This window comes from Pyxicephalus adspersus, chromosome 4, assembly GCF_032062135.1.
Source record: "Pyxicephalus adspersus chromosome 4, UCB_Pads_2.0, whole genome shotgun sequence".
NCBI lineage: Eukaryota > Metazoa > Chordata > Amphibia > Anura > Pyxicephalidae > Pyxicephalus > Pyxicephalus adspersus.
The window spans coordinates 138332044-138348371 of NC_092861.1; the positions used below are offsets into that span (position 1 = coordinate 138332044).

Consider the following 16328-nt stretch of genomic DNA (forward strand, 5'->3'; position numbering starts at 1 on the left):
CAGGCTGTGTGATTGTGCATGGGGCAGGCTGTGTGATTGTGCATGGGGCAGGCTGTGGGTGGCGCTGTGTGAATGTGCATGGGGCAGGCTGTGGGTGGCGCTGTGTGAATGTGCATGGGGCAGGCTGTGTGAATGTGCATGAAGTAAAGCACATTGCATATCAGTGGCATTTCTTGTATAGTTGCTAGATATAAAACCAGCCCTATGGTTACCTCTTGTTTGGTTCTTGCACTGTGTGTGGTGTTTGTTGTCACTGACAATTTGTTATTTGTGCATTACTTGTGAATTGGTAATTTGTATGTAGAGAAGAAGAAAAATTATGTATTCGGAGAAGAAACTAAAACTAAAGTTCTTAAGAATGTTGACAAATCTATGAAGAATCACTTTAATTATCCCCAAAAAAGTTTGTCTTCAATAAATAAAATAACACATATAGAATTGCTACACATGCCATTTTGTAATTTGATGTTACTAAAAATTATTTTCTATTATAATCTAAAACTGCTGTTATTTTCTAAAACCATTCAAAAGGATTCAACGCAGAACAGAGGAAACCCGGAGGCATTTTGTATATTTAATGTCCTCTGCGATGTAAATTCCTGCTGGTATGATTGTCAGAATAATTCTCTCTGACATCCACTGCAATTGAAATTTTAGTTTTCAATGGATTAGTTTAGTTACTTCTGAGGGAATGGAGATACTGCAGCTTTCTTCCTAACATAAATGGCTTAAAGAAGATATAGGTAAGGCTGCGTATGTGCAATTTCCGTAGCTGGAAATGATCTTTTATGATTGTATTCAGCAAGAAAAGACAGGTGAATGAACGAGCGCTGTACACACTGTGTCCACTCTTTTCTATGGAGAGGGGAGGGGGGAGAAGAACTGATTGGTACCGGCTGTGCTGTTTTCCATTGACATGTATACCTGGCGTTCATGTATCCGCCAGGATGAATCCATGAACGATGCTGGGCGACCGACGTACTTGCTGGGTTCTTGCCTCTTTCTCATGCATATGCAGCCTTATTGAACTAAAAAATACCTTGCCTTGGGCCTCTGAAAACAAGCAGAACTATTAGAGGAGGAAAAGGAAGAAAAGCTGAAAATATTGACCAAAGCAGCTCGCAGCAACAGAAGCAATGCTATACTTACCTCTCCACTAGCCTATGTAGCTCCTATCTTCTTTTCATTAACTGCTGCAGCTTCCACAAAGTTCTTCAGAATTTGACACTTGCAGAATTGTTTAAAAACTTTTTGCTGTGCTTCATGCTGCACTCAGTACTGATGTAGAGAATAGGGGATGGAACGGCAGCACACATTAGGGGACACAGGGATGCAGTTACTGCTCTGTGAAATACTGTTGTACACATTTTCTGCGTTACTGTGGAGACAGTTACGTGACAAGGGCTTCTGAAATGGTTATTAATGTATACTTTTTTCCCCCATATAGATACTGAGCTTGAAAATGGTCTTAAAGAAGAAGAAAGAGATTAAAGTTGATGCCCTGACTCTCGATGGACCCAGCATTGATAAACTTAAAAGTAAGTCTTGGGTAAAAATTGGTCAGTAAGTCCTATCTTCTGGTGGGTTTGCAAGTTTGGGGCAGGATTCAGCACCTAACAACACTGGAGGCATGCAGGTCTGTATTGTCCTCCGAATGCCTTAACCCTAACTGCCTTTGAGGGCAAGTGTTTGCCCAACCCTAGCTATTCTAGGGATAAGTGCTAACCCGGAGTAAATAAGAATTATTAACATACACAGATATATATATATATATATATATATATATATATATATACACACACAAATATGTAAATTATATAATTGTTCAATTGGACCCATCATTACATCAACATTATGTGAGAAAATAATGTAAGAAAAATGTGCTCTATCTTACACATGCGTAGGGAGATTTGCACTCAGTTTCTTACATTTAGGAAGACACCTGCACAGTGGAAGTTTGGGAGGCGTTAGAAAAAATCCAGAGGGTAAAAGGTGTTGGACAGAACAGGGAGCCCTGGAAAGAATCGAGAAACCAAAACACTGCAGGAATTCCTGGGCATGGTTTGTACATGGATTGAATTTTTTTTCATATTGTGCCATGTCAATGGCAGCTTGCTGTACACTTTTTTTTTGCTGCTATATTTCAAAATATATTAAGGACAATTTCTGGGGCAGTCGGTTAACCTAAATTTATGTTTTTGGAATGCCGGGAGGAAACCCACACTAACATGGGGAGTAACAATACATGTTTTGATGATTTTAATATGTACTCTAAATAACAAATAACACATCTCCATACATCACATGTTTATACAGATTGTGCAGAAGGCAATGTAGAAGGTTTGCACTCTCTTCTTCTTCAGTGTTTACAGTTAAAAGATGGAGTTCAGCAAATCCATTGCATCAAAAAGGTAACAATTGAAAAAATGCAGATATATTGTGTAAAGTTAGTTTGGCTTTACTGATCCTTTAATTCTTTTATTGCAGTTTTTCCAACAATGGACTTTAAGGGTCAGTTACATCAATGATAACTCATTTGTATTGACCATGTAGTAAAACAGGTCAAGCGTCTAGCAATTACATCTAAATTCTAGTATTACCATTATAATCTCAATAACAAATTATACCAATTCTGTGATAAGGGCAGTATACATTATCTAGTAAATTTTATGTAGCTCGAGCTTCATAGACTGATACAGAAGTAGGAAAAGATAACAGATTCTAGAGCTGAGGTCCCCAACCTGGGGACCTGTTGGGGGCCGCAAATGACAGGAGGCAGAAACACCGGTAGCGGTAGTGCCGTCAGCCTTCCCTACACTTCTCTAAAGCTAGTGACAGTGGACAGTAGGAGCGCAACCAGCGGGAGTGTGGGACGCTCTCCTCACACTGCTTACACAGGAGCTACTGAAAATAGCAGAGCAATGTATGTAAGGCTTACACTTCTCTGCCATTCCCAGCAGCTCTGCCACCTGACAGCACACCGGCTTTTTTACACTACTCTGCTATTCTCAGCTAGTGTGCTGACAGGAGGCCGAGGTGCTGAGAATGTAAGCTGTACATATACCAGGCCATGGCAAAAAATTTTTCTATGTTACCAGGCCCTGCTGTCAGAAAATTTGGGGATCACTGTTCTAGAGGCATAGAGAAACATAAGATAAGCAAATAGGAAAAAGGGATTTAAATGAAAAAAAGAGAAAGCAAAAGAAAGCAGGCTGGGTTGTCTGTTTGGGTAGAAGGGCTGATTAGTTCATTCAAGGTCTGGGCAGTCTAAAAATAAAGCCTTTACTTTTTTATTACAATTTGGATGATTGATTATATTGCAAAAGAGAGCACTGGTTATATGTTCTTTAGACTGTAATCTTGTTTTTTTAGGCAATGCCCATCTTGGAAAACCTGCCTGGCAGTTCTGTAGGTGCTGCAGAGCTTTACTGCTCTATAAGTGTTTTGGCTGAAATGTACTTTGCCGTTGACAACAAGAATCCACTGAAAAAGGTCTTGGCAAGGTAAAGCAAAGTATTGTGTATATAAATTTAATCCATGCTTGAGTAATGTCCATTTCTTCAGTGTTGATGGCTGCCTTGGCAGTTCTTTAGCCAGATTGCTTGATGCTGCAAGGTCATTATGAAAGCACCAGTAATTAAAGAAAGGTAGGAATTGGGACGCAAATTGTTTTCAGCCATAGGCTCAGGTTGAAGAGTCTGTAGCAATTTTGAGTTTTCTTTTGACTCCTCCTTTTGTTACTTGTAATGTCTGAAAAGCCTGCAATTCGATTCTGCCAATCAGACCTCAACATTATAGTAACATTAAAAGGTAATTCCACAAAAAGAATCTTCTTTGTCTGTGGATGGACTCCAGCATCTGGTAACTTGTCATGTATTAGTCTGTTTAACGTTTGGTTAATCTTCTTGTAAGAAATCACCATTGCAGTACCCAAGGTCCTCCAACCAAAGCATAAGTATTTGAAAACATTGCTCATCTCTATTACTTGAGATCCGTGAAAGGAGTTTCCTCGAATGAGTTTGTTATACATATGCAGCCATAAAATACACTGTATTTTCACAGTAAAATTCAAGGATGTCACAAAGTGTTTACATAACTTGTATGTCAATTGCTTTAATGTATTTAGTGGTTGCAGAGTAGAGGAATGTCTGCAACCATTATTGTAAAATCAGCAAAATACTGAAAAGTGTTAAAAACATTTAGGTTTTTAGACTTTTTTTCTGCTTGTTTATCACTGACTGGTATAGGTATGGGAAGTCCAGTGACCTATTAACCAAAACATTAAATCAGTAAAATAATTTTTATCAAGAAATATAAAAAAAACAGCTTTGGTTGAAAAGTAACAGCAAATTCTTGTGATTTTCAGTGCATTAAACAGCATTCCAGATTCATGTAAGAGCGATGTGATCTGTGCTTTTACCAACTGCCTAAAGAAGGATATTGCAGTAGAAGATGCAGAAGACTTTAGGAAAGCAGTGGATAACGTGGTCTCTTGTATGGAGAACAGCCTAGGTAATAAACCTTCATAGATTGTCAGCAGTGCTGTATAGAAAAAATATTATTACTAACAGGGACCTTATAGTGGCTATTTATAGACAACCTACATTTAAAAATATAAATATTTTATCACAATACAAAAAAAAGTACCAGAAAAGTATACATACATACATACATACGTACATAAATATACATACGTACATTTAAAGATAACACAATTTTGTTGTGCTGTTGGGATGCAGAGCCTATGGCTTTGGCAGTGAATTTTGGTTCCTTTGTTTAAGTAAGTGACATAATTTGCATAATTTCTGGTAGTAATATTTATACATATATGTATATTTTCTGTTGCTTGGAATACTTACTTTCTATGCTTCTGAAGAGGCAGACTTGTTTCAGTGAAACTCGTCGAGAAAGTATGTAAATACCTTGCCTACAGTGAGAACCTAATTTGATTGGGTTTTTAAATGGCGAAGGTCATTTTTTTTTTTTTCCCCCAAGGATTTTCAATTAACAAACTAATTGTGATGTAACTGTTGATACTGACAAACCTTCTCTGTGTTCTTGCAGGTAGCAGCTGTGTCATGAGCCTTTTACCAGAAGGTAATTATAACAGAACTTTATATCTATACAATCTTTTACATAATGATTTTTGTCTTTCAGTCCTGACAGCAGTTTTTAGCCTATATATTTTCTCTGTAGTTGAGTATAGAAAATGGAAAAAAAAAGCCATCAAATCGTTGGTTCACTTTGCTTTCTCATGATGTTTGGTCCAAAAGCAATTACACGTATTATTATTATTAATATCATTACACAGGGTTTATATAGCGCCAACATATTACGCAGCGCTGTACAAGGTCCATAGTCATGTCAATACCTGTTTCTCAAAGGGGGTTAAATTCTAATGTCCCTACTATAGTCATATGTCTAAGATCAATGTTGGGGGGAAGCCAATTGAACTACATGTTTTAGAATGAGTACCCGGAGGAAAACCTGCAAACTCCATGCAGATGGTGTCCTGGCCGAGATTTGAACCTGGGGCCTAGCGCTGCAAAGGCCAGAGTGCTAACCACTGTGCCACTGTATCAATGTCCTTTACAGGAGGTAATTTTGTGTGCAAGTGTATAAACAAATCTTTTTAGAAATATAAACAGCTGTCACTTGTCAACATCCTGAAATGCTTTTCGCTTTCTGGGCTGACAAAAAAGTGTATAAATAAATATATAAATATTTTGCTATCATGGTTTTTTGGTTAACTTGATACAGTATTTCTTTTAGTTTGTGAACTGATCCATTTTTTTTTCAATTTTATGTGCTAATTTCTTTTTTGTAGAAGATACTACTTTTTCAGAATACTTCCATCATCTTTTGTTTTCAATGCTTGCCGCACTTCTGATAATAAAGCCCGTTAATACCTGTTCTTTTGTTAATAACTGAACTGTAACTGAAATTACACAGGGGAAAGGCCTTAGCAGTAGGCGATCTAGCAAAATAGATAGTCAGACTATTCACAGCATAGCAGTAATAAATATGAATGAAAATATTATAACATAATAAATAAAAAAAAAACTTTTTAATAGAATCTGTCCCATACATACTGATCTTTTTGACATTCAAGCTGTTTTTGTAACTGTTTATAAGGAATGAAATAAAGCTACCTACTGTACTTCTATATGTGGATCTATTGAGTGCTGGATGCATGCTTGTTTTGGGATAGTTAGTTCCAAGATCTCCAAGACTGTACAGCATACACTTTTATCAATGAACCTGGGTGATCCAAAAAAACTGGAGTGGATCTGTTCCAGGATTGAAAACAATTGCTAACAAATAGCAAATGACTTAAACAAATCCATTCCAGGTTTGCTGGATTACCCAGCTTAACTGATGAAAGTGTATCTTCTCTAGCCTTGGAGAGCTTTAGTAAATCAGACCCATTGTCAGAAATTCTGAATTCTTTTGTCCCTAGAAGTCACACAATACTACTTTCAACCTGAACTTGGGTAAATGGACACCGGTGGACATAGTACTGCATCTTTCCCATGAGGACACACTTTGATGTGTGTACTATGAATTATTTTTATTTGAATTTCTATATAGTTTCTGACAACGTACTCAAATACTTGTACTGAAGGTGTGCCACCTTGTGGACATTTTAGTAACTGTGCAGCTACAATGATTTTACTAGCTTGTTCTGAAGTAGACTCACAAAAACCTCTTTCAGTTGTGTTGAAAGCCATTATTGTTTTCTTGTTTTTTACAGTCCTTCAGTTCCTGGTAAAAGTTTTACAATCATTTCAAAGTCAAAACAAGTGAGTACAACAATATTGTACTTACTAATTAATACAGAGCACTGATAAAATCTATTTATAAAACAAAATTGTAACTGTTTTCTTTTTCAGTATTGGGTGGATGGGGGGTGGGATGCATCATTAAATGCCAAGTATGTTTTTTTCCATTGGTCTGATCTATTGCTATGCTTTTTTTTTTTTTGCAAAAAAGGTCACTAAGAAGTATTTTATTCAAAACTTGGACCCAGTGTTCTCCCCGGCCCCTTCTTGCTGGGTGCCACACCCGGCACTTTTCAGCAATGATCCAGCAGTTTTTGGGTGGTTGCTGAAGAGTTAGGTTACAATACAGGGGCTACCACCCACCTAAAATTTATTCCCACCCAGCTTTAAAAAAAGACAGAATGTAGTGCTGTGTTATAACATATACCAAAAACTAATAAAAAGCTTTTAAAGGTAGCCAATAAAAGAAGTAAATTGGTAATTTTATAAGGCATCTGAAGTATCATTTGTTTGTTTTTGTGCATAAACCGTACAATGGTACACAAACAGCAGTTCATACCATGCATTGCAAAAAAAAACAAGCAAATTGAATTTGCACATACAAGCCATTGGAACAGAGAACAGGGAAAGGCTGAAACATATGTGATGCATATGGTGGTGCTTCATGATAACATATAATAAGAACTCCAAGCAAAACACAAAATTGGGAGACATTAACACAGTGTTTGAAAACATGTTTAACAGCAAAGGCCACATTGCTTCTGTTTGTGAAATGCTTTTACCTGGAGTAGGTAGAGAAATCCTAGCATACATTCCTACGTTCTTTTTGATTTGACTGGCCATAAGCTGAATGGTATATTTGACTGATTGACAGTTTTCAATCCATATTTTTTTTAAGCAGTGTGGGAAGAAATTGTAGGTGGGTGACAGCCCCTATATTGTGCCCCAACTCTTCAGTTACCACCCAGAAACAGACAGGTGGTTGCTGAAAAGGGCTGGGTGGTACTATGAGTGCTGGGTAACAAAATAGAACACTGTTCTGGTGTTTATATCATTTGCCCTATAGTTACATACACCCAAAAATATTGTTAAATTTGTTAACTTGTTATTGTGTTTTTGGTGTCCCTGCAATAATCATAAAATCTCAATCACTTACTTCTGTCTTTTCTCAGGAAAGTCCTGGGCGATGGACTTGCTCAGACACAGCTCATGCATGATCTACTAACCACAGTTAAGTTGGCTATGGTTCTACTACAGAAGTCCCCAGAGTCTGCTCAGAAGCCTCTGGGACTGGACAATCAGTCTCTGTTATGGAAAGAAATGTGTGATCTCCTCTGTTGCTTTACTAACATTTTGCTGGATGGTAAGTCTGCATTATGTCCCTGGAGACTTTCTATTTGAATGAGTTTCCTAATATGAGGTTAACTTTTTGCTAATTAAAAGGTTTCAGCTTATACTGTTAATCAGTTTTAACTGTAACTTCTACAGTGAGGCTCCTGGCTGTCTTCATAGCTTTAAGTGACCTTTTTAAAAAATGTATTAAAGGATATGGGGAATATTTGTTAATTTAAATTATTCAAATAAATAGAACATGCCTAAAGCTGCTGGCTCCACCAATTTAAAAATTTGTACTAAGGAAACTTGTTGGTTGCCATAGTTAACATCCGTCTGCAAGCGATGGTTACTTGCCTACCTTTAGCTTCAATAAGTAATAAATCAGAACTGCTGATTTGCAGACTTGTGTCTAGTTTTTCAGGCTTTATGTTGCTGAAGATTTTAAATCAGCATGATAGTTAGGCAAATAACATTTTTAGAAAAAAAAAGTTTTGGCAGCCTACATGTTTTCACAGTATAGTTTGTCTAATGACCTGACTGGGCCAGGCCCCCAAAATCCCAGAACCAATTATAATAATTTACTGTAAGTGGCTGGACCTGTTATGATCACAAGGTAGGTGTTCTTTCCTGCTCATGGTGCCTCCCAAACAGTGACCAATAGTCCAGCTATACCTGTCCTGAGTGCTTAATTCCATTAAAGAATTGCCCAAGCTTTAAATTCCAGGGGTTAGGCTATATGCACAAATTAGATGATTCCTGTCCGATCATTGCTTCAGGGCTGGTATAGGACGAGAATCTAACATGTGTACAGCTCTCATCTGACGTCGTTCATGGATCCGTCTTGGTGAATCCATGAATGACGAACTACAGCAATGTAATGGAGAGAGAGCATAGCAGGGTGCCGCTTGCTCGTTCTCCCCCCTTCCCGCCCTATAGAGCAGAATTGCGCTGTATGTACAGTGCTCATTCATGCATTGTTCAGTCTTCCTATCTATGTGTGCAGTCACCAGGACATATCCTTACAATAAACAGGAATTGGTTTTGTTTTGTCAGACACATTTTTTTGGGACATTTAGTCATTAAGACTTAATTTTTTTGTTCTTTCAGTTAAATAATTTCTAACTTGTAAAAAACTGTGGATTAATACAGCATTGTGTATATAAACAAAGTAATGTGTATAGATTGCTTTCTCTATTTCAGATGATATTTTGCAAAATGTTCAGAGCACATCAGGAATGGCTGTCATTCTTTACTTAAAGACCATGGTACAGAACAGAGAAAAACTTACCAAACTTGTAAGTGTCAATCTCAATAGACATTTCTTTTTTTGTTGTTTTTTTTTTTTTTTTTTTTTACAGGGAATCATACTTACCTCCCTTCCAGATGTGTTTTGTGTCTCCCATGAAGTATGCTTCAACAAACAGAACTATTTGAAATAGCAGATTGAGGATGCTGTCACATTTGCCTGAGTGTGGTGGAGATATCATAGGTTGATAAAATGTCTCCATAAATATCACTCACATGCCCCCTTCTGACAAAAAATTAAGAAACCCCCCCCCCCCCCAAAAAACAGCTTTAACGTACCTCACACACAAATGGGTGTATAAAGTATACAATAATGGCAATTGTGCAGCACGTGTTTGGTATTGCCAGTTGTGCCCTTTCTAAGTTTGACATTTGAAAACATTTAAATGGACAGTTTGTTGTCAGTTTGTTGCTGTATTCTGTTACTGTATATATATATATTTTTTTACTGTAAATGGAGGTTTGCTAAACAGGTATGCGATGCTCATATGCAACTACTGTGATATTAATTTACAAGGGTCTGTCCTTACAGGCAATAATATTTATCGTAATTTATTACTTGTGTTTACTGTAGTAGCAAATGTGTTTATGTAGATCTGTCTCACACCTGGGCTGAGCATATAATAAAATAGGCATAATTTTTAATATAACCTGCCTATACGTATGTTCTATGTGAGTTGTGAAAAATAGACATTTCCTGTAAAATTCTAGCTTAATCCCACTTACTAATCATCCATATTGTTTATCTTTACTATCACAAAATAGGGTACCAAAGACAGTATACAGAAATGGGTATAAGCTCTGCAGATTTTTGTGAATTTGACAGCTTTGCGACAGGCATAGCATTCCATGGGCACAGCTATCTCAGTACAGTTTCTCTGTGGGACCAAATCCTTTACACTGGTATACATACATAACTTATATAATGGAATCGAAAATATGTAAAAACACAGTAAAAAAGTGTAAAATTCCATCTTGTCAAATTTAATTTTACCATTGTATTTACACCTGAAGTGAACAGATGTAGAGTATGAAAAAAGATTTTAGGAACTGGCAGACTCACAGTACATATGCCCTTGACATCTTTAGAAAAACAATGACCAATATCTCTTGGTGACCCTATTCTCTCTGTAATAAGGCTTTTAATTGTAGTTTGACATGTTTTGCAGGTGAATGACCTGGCCCTGCTGTCTGTGGATTCTGCTGATTCTCCAGATTGGTTTATCACCTGTTGTGGTTCACTGTGTAACGATCTTCCAGACACTGTGCTGCTCTTCCTGTGTCAGGGGGCTCTGGCTATGCTGGACTGGAAGGATTGTGATTTATGCCTTGGAGGGGAGACACTGCTTCTAAACCTGCTCAAAGTTTTGCTTTCTCTCAGTTCACGGTAGGTATAAGTTTTTTTATAATGAGATTATTAAAGTATATACAGTCTGAGGTCATACAATACCAGACATTGCTATTAGTATGGTTGGTTTATCATTTTGTGACAGGTAAGAGCAAGCACCTGAGCAATTCCACCCAAAACATTTCTCTATATTGAGTCTAGTCAAGCAGGGTTAGATTATACATACTAATTAGGTTTGTATTAGCTGAGTCTTAGACAAAACCAGCACCTTTAATATTCAATAAGAGTGACAAGTTGCAACATATACATTGACCTCCCTCTTTCCCTGGTAACAAAGCAGACAATTTATTAGGTAATAGCTTTTACTTTTGCTCATTACCCATGTGCTCACATCATGTCTGGTTTGATTCTCATTACTTCCTGCGGAGTTCATGGCAACAATCAGTCTGACCACCCTTATCGTGGTCGTGCTGTAAAGCCTAATTACCGATGTCATTGTCTGACAGAGTTCTCTTCATATGGTGAATTCATCAGTGTTCATTTTGTATTATGTGTCCACTAGTACACTCTGTGGAAATGTGTTCAGGGCTTACTGGTGACACAGCTTTTATTTTCTCATTATTATTTCCAAATTTTCACTTTATTCATTATGCTAGAGTTCTTGTAAAGCGCTTCCCAATTACATCCTAATGGTTAATGGTTACATTTCCTGCAGGATTTAGGTTTTCTCTTAGTCAGCTCCTTTCCTTTTTTGCTTCATGCCAGTTGCAGCTTGAGTCTGGCATGACATGTTTTTTTTATACTTTTACAGAGAATTTCTTTCAAAACTTCTTATAACAACACATAAATTCACTGGTTAATGGACTGTTAACTTATACACACCACCCATTTATCAATGTCAATGATTTGTATGGCTGAACAACATTGAAGCAGAAAGTTCCAGGTAGGAGTGGGCAGCCAGAGATTGACTCCAAGGCTTCCAATAACCATACTTAAAGATTCCCAGGGTTTAATGTATATCATGTATTATTTTGGTTTATTTGGTAGTTCTGGCACTTAAGCCATTACCTGCAACTTTTTCAGTCAGCTGTATTTTCGCTTCTACATAGAGGCACCATGCACTCTGTATTTTCTATTTTTACATGTCAAACTCCTGTTTTTATTTTAGCCTGAGGGAGTCTAGCACAGCCTTGTATCTGTCAAGAATTTTAGCCCTGTGGACAAGCTCAGCCCTGGACTCTCTACACTCCTGTTCCGAGGATCTGAGAAACTGTCTAAACGGCAGCTCAAGTACCATGTGCAGCCTTCTAGAATATGTGTACATACATTGGGAACATCCTTTGGATGCTGTCCGACATCAAACCAAGCAAATCTTTAGAAACATTCTCCAAATTCACCACACATCCGTGATGGTGATGTCCACCAAAGAAGTAGACCCGTTTCTTTCCCAGCTTACTCATAAATTACTAAGTCTGGAGTGGCACTCAAAAGGGAAGTACGCCTCACTGGCTTGTCTTGTGGAATCTGTTGGAACTGAACAAATCTTGCAAGTAGATCATATGATCCCAGAACAGATTTTGGATGTCATGTGGGATCAATCCTTTGCTCCATATGCCTCTAACCTCTTGGAAGCCATGTTTGTCAACCACAAAAAGCAACTCCAGTCCTGTAAAGAAAATTGGATTGAGCTTTGGCACAGCGTCTGGGTCTCTCCTCTTCTCCGACGCCTATGTGAAGAACAAGTTACTCAGACTACATATATCATTGACTATTATTTGCCTAAGTTGCTCAAATGTAACCCTGAGAGTTTAACATATATGATAGACCATCTACAGGCATCTGCAGCCATCAGCATTGGTAAGTTGGATTCTTGTTGAAATACAAAATTTTAAACCACATTAAAGCCCAATGCCTGACAGGAGTGGACCTGTCAGGACAAAAATGTCAAGCTGTCATTTCTGGGCACGAAAACAGGTTCACTTAAATTCGGTCATTTACTCACTTTTCTTTACTCCCCTAACAGGTTGGTTGAAAGGTTATTTACACTTGTTTAAATCTTATAGGATCTGGGAGTAATCGTGGCTCTCTTGGAGCTCTTATGGCATGTTTGAGGACAGCCCGGGCACATGGACATCTTCGATTTACTGAAAGTTATTCCTGGACTGGTCGGATCTCTACTGGCTTAATACAACAAGGTCTAGTCCATAGGCATGATCAGGTAAGGTACCCTGAATACTAATATTGCTGTTGCTTGCTTTAAACAGATATACGGTATCCAAATTAATACAATTTCAGGCTGCCTGAGCTCCTTTTGACATAAAGTATCCAAAAGTCACTTATAAGGGGGTGATCTCTTTCCATATTGTCAAGTTAAGTGTTTTGAGAATCAAGTTAATTATATCACAGTGTTCAAGCCAGAAATGTTTTCATGCCAGGGGGTAAGAAATTGTGGACGGGTGGCAGCCCCTGTATTGTGACCAAACTCCTCATTAACTACCCAAAAAATAGCCGGGTGGTTACTGAAAAGTGCCGGGTGGTGCGCCCAGCTAAAAGGGGCTGGGGAGAACACTGTATCATTAAATACTGTTGGTCAGTACAGAGGTATGAAATTGTAGAGAGAAAGAGTAACAGAATTAGGTTAAGAGGTGCTTCAGTTAGGGAAAGGGGGGAGGAGAGTTAGGGATTGAGCCTCCTGGGAAGTAAATATTTTATGCAGCTGGATAGGAGAAATTTAACCTTAGTTTGGATCTTGTAGGTGTCCCAAGTGAACAGTGTTCTGTTGTGTATCCTGGTCTTTAGTTCCTCCATCAGGTGTTTTTTCTTTTTCACACAGTGAAAAAGGTCAGTCATCATTAAAGTACCTTGCTTCCTTTATTCATTATTAAATTTATACATTAAAGGTGAATCAGTCATGTCTCAAACATTCTTAATAAATTAACAATTCTCCTATACATGTACCTTCAATACAGTTGTTAACATCTTACATGTATATGTTTAAATCTTAACTAGGGTGGTATTTAAATGGTGTTAGAAAGGAAATTCATTTACACATTGACATGAAGAAAACACAATAATTAACCCAAGGGGATGCATATTCTAACAGTGATGGAGCTAACGAAATGAAGGATTGTTTAAAGTCTATTTAAAAAAATATATATCAGGGATATATTATGCCTTTCTTGTCAGAGAAGGCATCTGTTCCTTTGCAAAAAAAAAAGTCCTAGTCACTTATTGACCACAAAATTGGAGTACCCCCTTTAAAAGTTCACGCTAAAAAAACGTAAACTTAGTATCATGCATAGCCATGTTATGGTTCTGCATGTGTAATGGAATCAGTCGTTTATTATCAGTCTTACAGTGTTTTTTTTTTTTTTTTTTTTTAGTAAGAAGGTAACAACATAATTGGGTGATTAATGTCAGACTAAACCCAGCTAATACTCAACCTGTCCCAGTTCCATCACAATTATCACCATTTTAGTCCTTCTTCTCTTCCTCATTCCGATCTTCGGCCATCTTATATGGCTTGGCCAAGATAACATTATTCAGTCAGGGCTACTGCAAGGAAACAATAACTATTCCACAACTAGACAAAAAAGTCAGTAGTATTCCATATCCCTCTCTAGTAATACAAAACAAGACAAAACAAAGACAGATAGGGAATTTCTGGCAATGATTGGTAAAAAGTATATAGAAAACTTTATTTCAAACAATTATTTTTTTCATTCTGAACATTACACAAAGCACATGATTAAAATGATGTTATTTAACAAATCTTAGATAGACAAAGAACTGCTATCTGGACAATGTCAAATGAACCTGACGCGTTTTGCGGATGATACCGCTTCTTCAGGGGATAGATAGCAGTCTTATATAAAAAAAAGCCTTACTATATTCCAGCAAAAGCCAAAGTGTATAGCAACATATAATAGATGTCAGCAGCATTAGGTTTAGGCTGTTTCAAATCAACCGCACACAATCAATGGACAGAAGGAATAAATCTATAGCCATGTGCCAAGTTGTATAAAAAAGGTCCTTTACAAGTGTGAATAGTGATGCTGTGTCCCTGTACATGAAGTGATAACAAACAGCTCAGTCTGGGCTATTGCAAGGGATGCCAGGACGTGCCGGGTATACTGGCAAACAACACTGGTGTGCATGCACAAATTGGCACATTTGAAGGGAGCGATCAGGCAGGTAAGAATGACTATTGGAGATGGGACATCGCTTGTCCCTTTTTGCAATAAAGCCCTGCCCTATAAATTTAGAAATACCAGTGAAAGACTCTTGCTAATACTCTTGCTGATTACACATCAGGTTAGTGAACTAATCAGTTAGTTAGGAAATATTTGATTTATTCATGAATGATGGTTACATGATATATGGTTCTTTTTCATGTAAAAGTCCACAGAAACATTTCCAAGATCACCCCTTGTGCTCCAATGTATTTATATATTTTATTATCACAAGTCATCATGAAATGGTGTAGCTTTAAAGTTAGGTAAATTGAAGAAGCCATTTGGATATTTGTTTGTTTGAAATGCCTCTCAGACTGAGAGGAAGAAGGTGTTATGATGAGCTGGTGAGGATAGTCCATAAATACTTCACAGGAAGGGTCATATTTTATTATTATATAAGCAGCAGGTTGTGGAGAGATTGTGACCAGGCCACGTATAACTAAACACTGACAAGGGAAATTAGTTTACGTTCCTAATTATGTAGTGTACTGGTGTCTGAATTACAGTATTGGCTAATCAGAAGTGCAAACTATGGAGCAGTAACAACCATTTCCTAAATGTTTACTTTGCTTTTTCCAGCCCTCTGGCCAGGAATTCTTATTTATTTTTTGAATAAATCTTTGTATACCAAAAACTCCTACCAGCTTTGGCAATTTTAACCACATAATCATATCTGTTAAAGATCATTAGTCCAAAAAGCTGTAGTGTAATATTGTCCAGATGACACATTATTTGTGTCAGTAGACACTGGCTCGTAGTTTTTAAAATGGAATGGAACCAGCTGGATATAAATTGAAAGTGCTCAAAGTTGCAGAACTGAGATCAAATGTAGGCGAAGAAAAAACAGTGAGTGGGCAGTTTGCTTCCGTAACCTTTTTCTTCTGAATGATTCCATACAAGTTGTGTTTGGCCAGGATTAGCACTAGTATTAGTGATTTATTGCCTGCTTCCAGAAGAAGGCTCTACTAGCAGTAAAGATTAAAGTTTACCAGACATTGACATATAATAAAGGCAACCATTTACTTAACACAACAGATACTTGGCCTATTGATTCACTAGCAACAATTAGCACACTGATATTAAACAAGTCCTAGCATTATATCATTAGCTTACATTAACTCTAATTAAACTTTTAAATGCACAGAATGAATACATATAAAAAGCTCTTTAATTTGATAAAGGATATTTACAACATGTAGTCCCCAGGTTACATACAAAATAGAGATGGTAGGTTTGTTCTTAAGTTGAATTTGTATGTAAGTCAGACCAGGTACATTATTTTAGTAATTGCAGATAGGACAGATGTTTGTCTCAACATATTAT

At 37.3% G+C, this 16328-nt stretch overlaps 1 protein-coding gene across 1 annotated transcript in view; it reads left to right on the forward strand.

Annotated features, from left to right (window-relative positions):
* Positions 1–16328, forward strand: part of THADA (THADA armadillo repeat containing) — a gene marked incomplete in the record, with an annotated part of 349766 nt that overhangs the window by 291 nt on the left and 333147 nt on the right. Inside the window, 11 exon segments of the mRNA XM_072409779.1 lie at positions 1448–1538; positions 2317–2411; positions 3373–3503; positions 4367–4512; positions 5065–5097; positions 6755–6803; positions 7955–8145; positions 9318–9412; positions 10592–10809; positions 11939–12627; positions 12834–12988. Coding sequence (XP_072265880.1) covers positions 1463–1538; positions 2317–2411; positions 3373–3503; positions 4367–4512; positions 5065–5097; positions 6755–6803; positions 7955–8145; positions 9318–9412; positions 10592–10809; positions 11939–12627; positions 12834–12988 — 1878 coding nt within the window.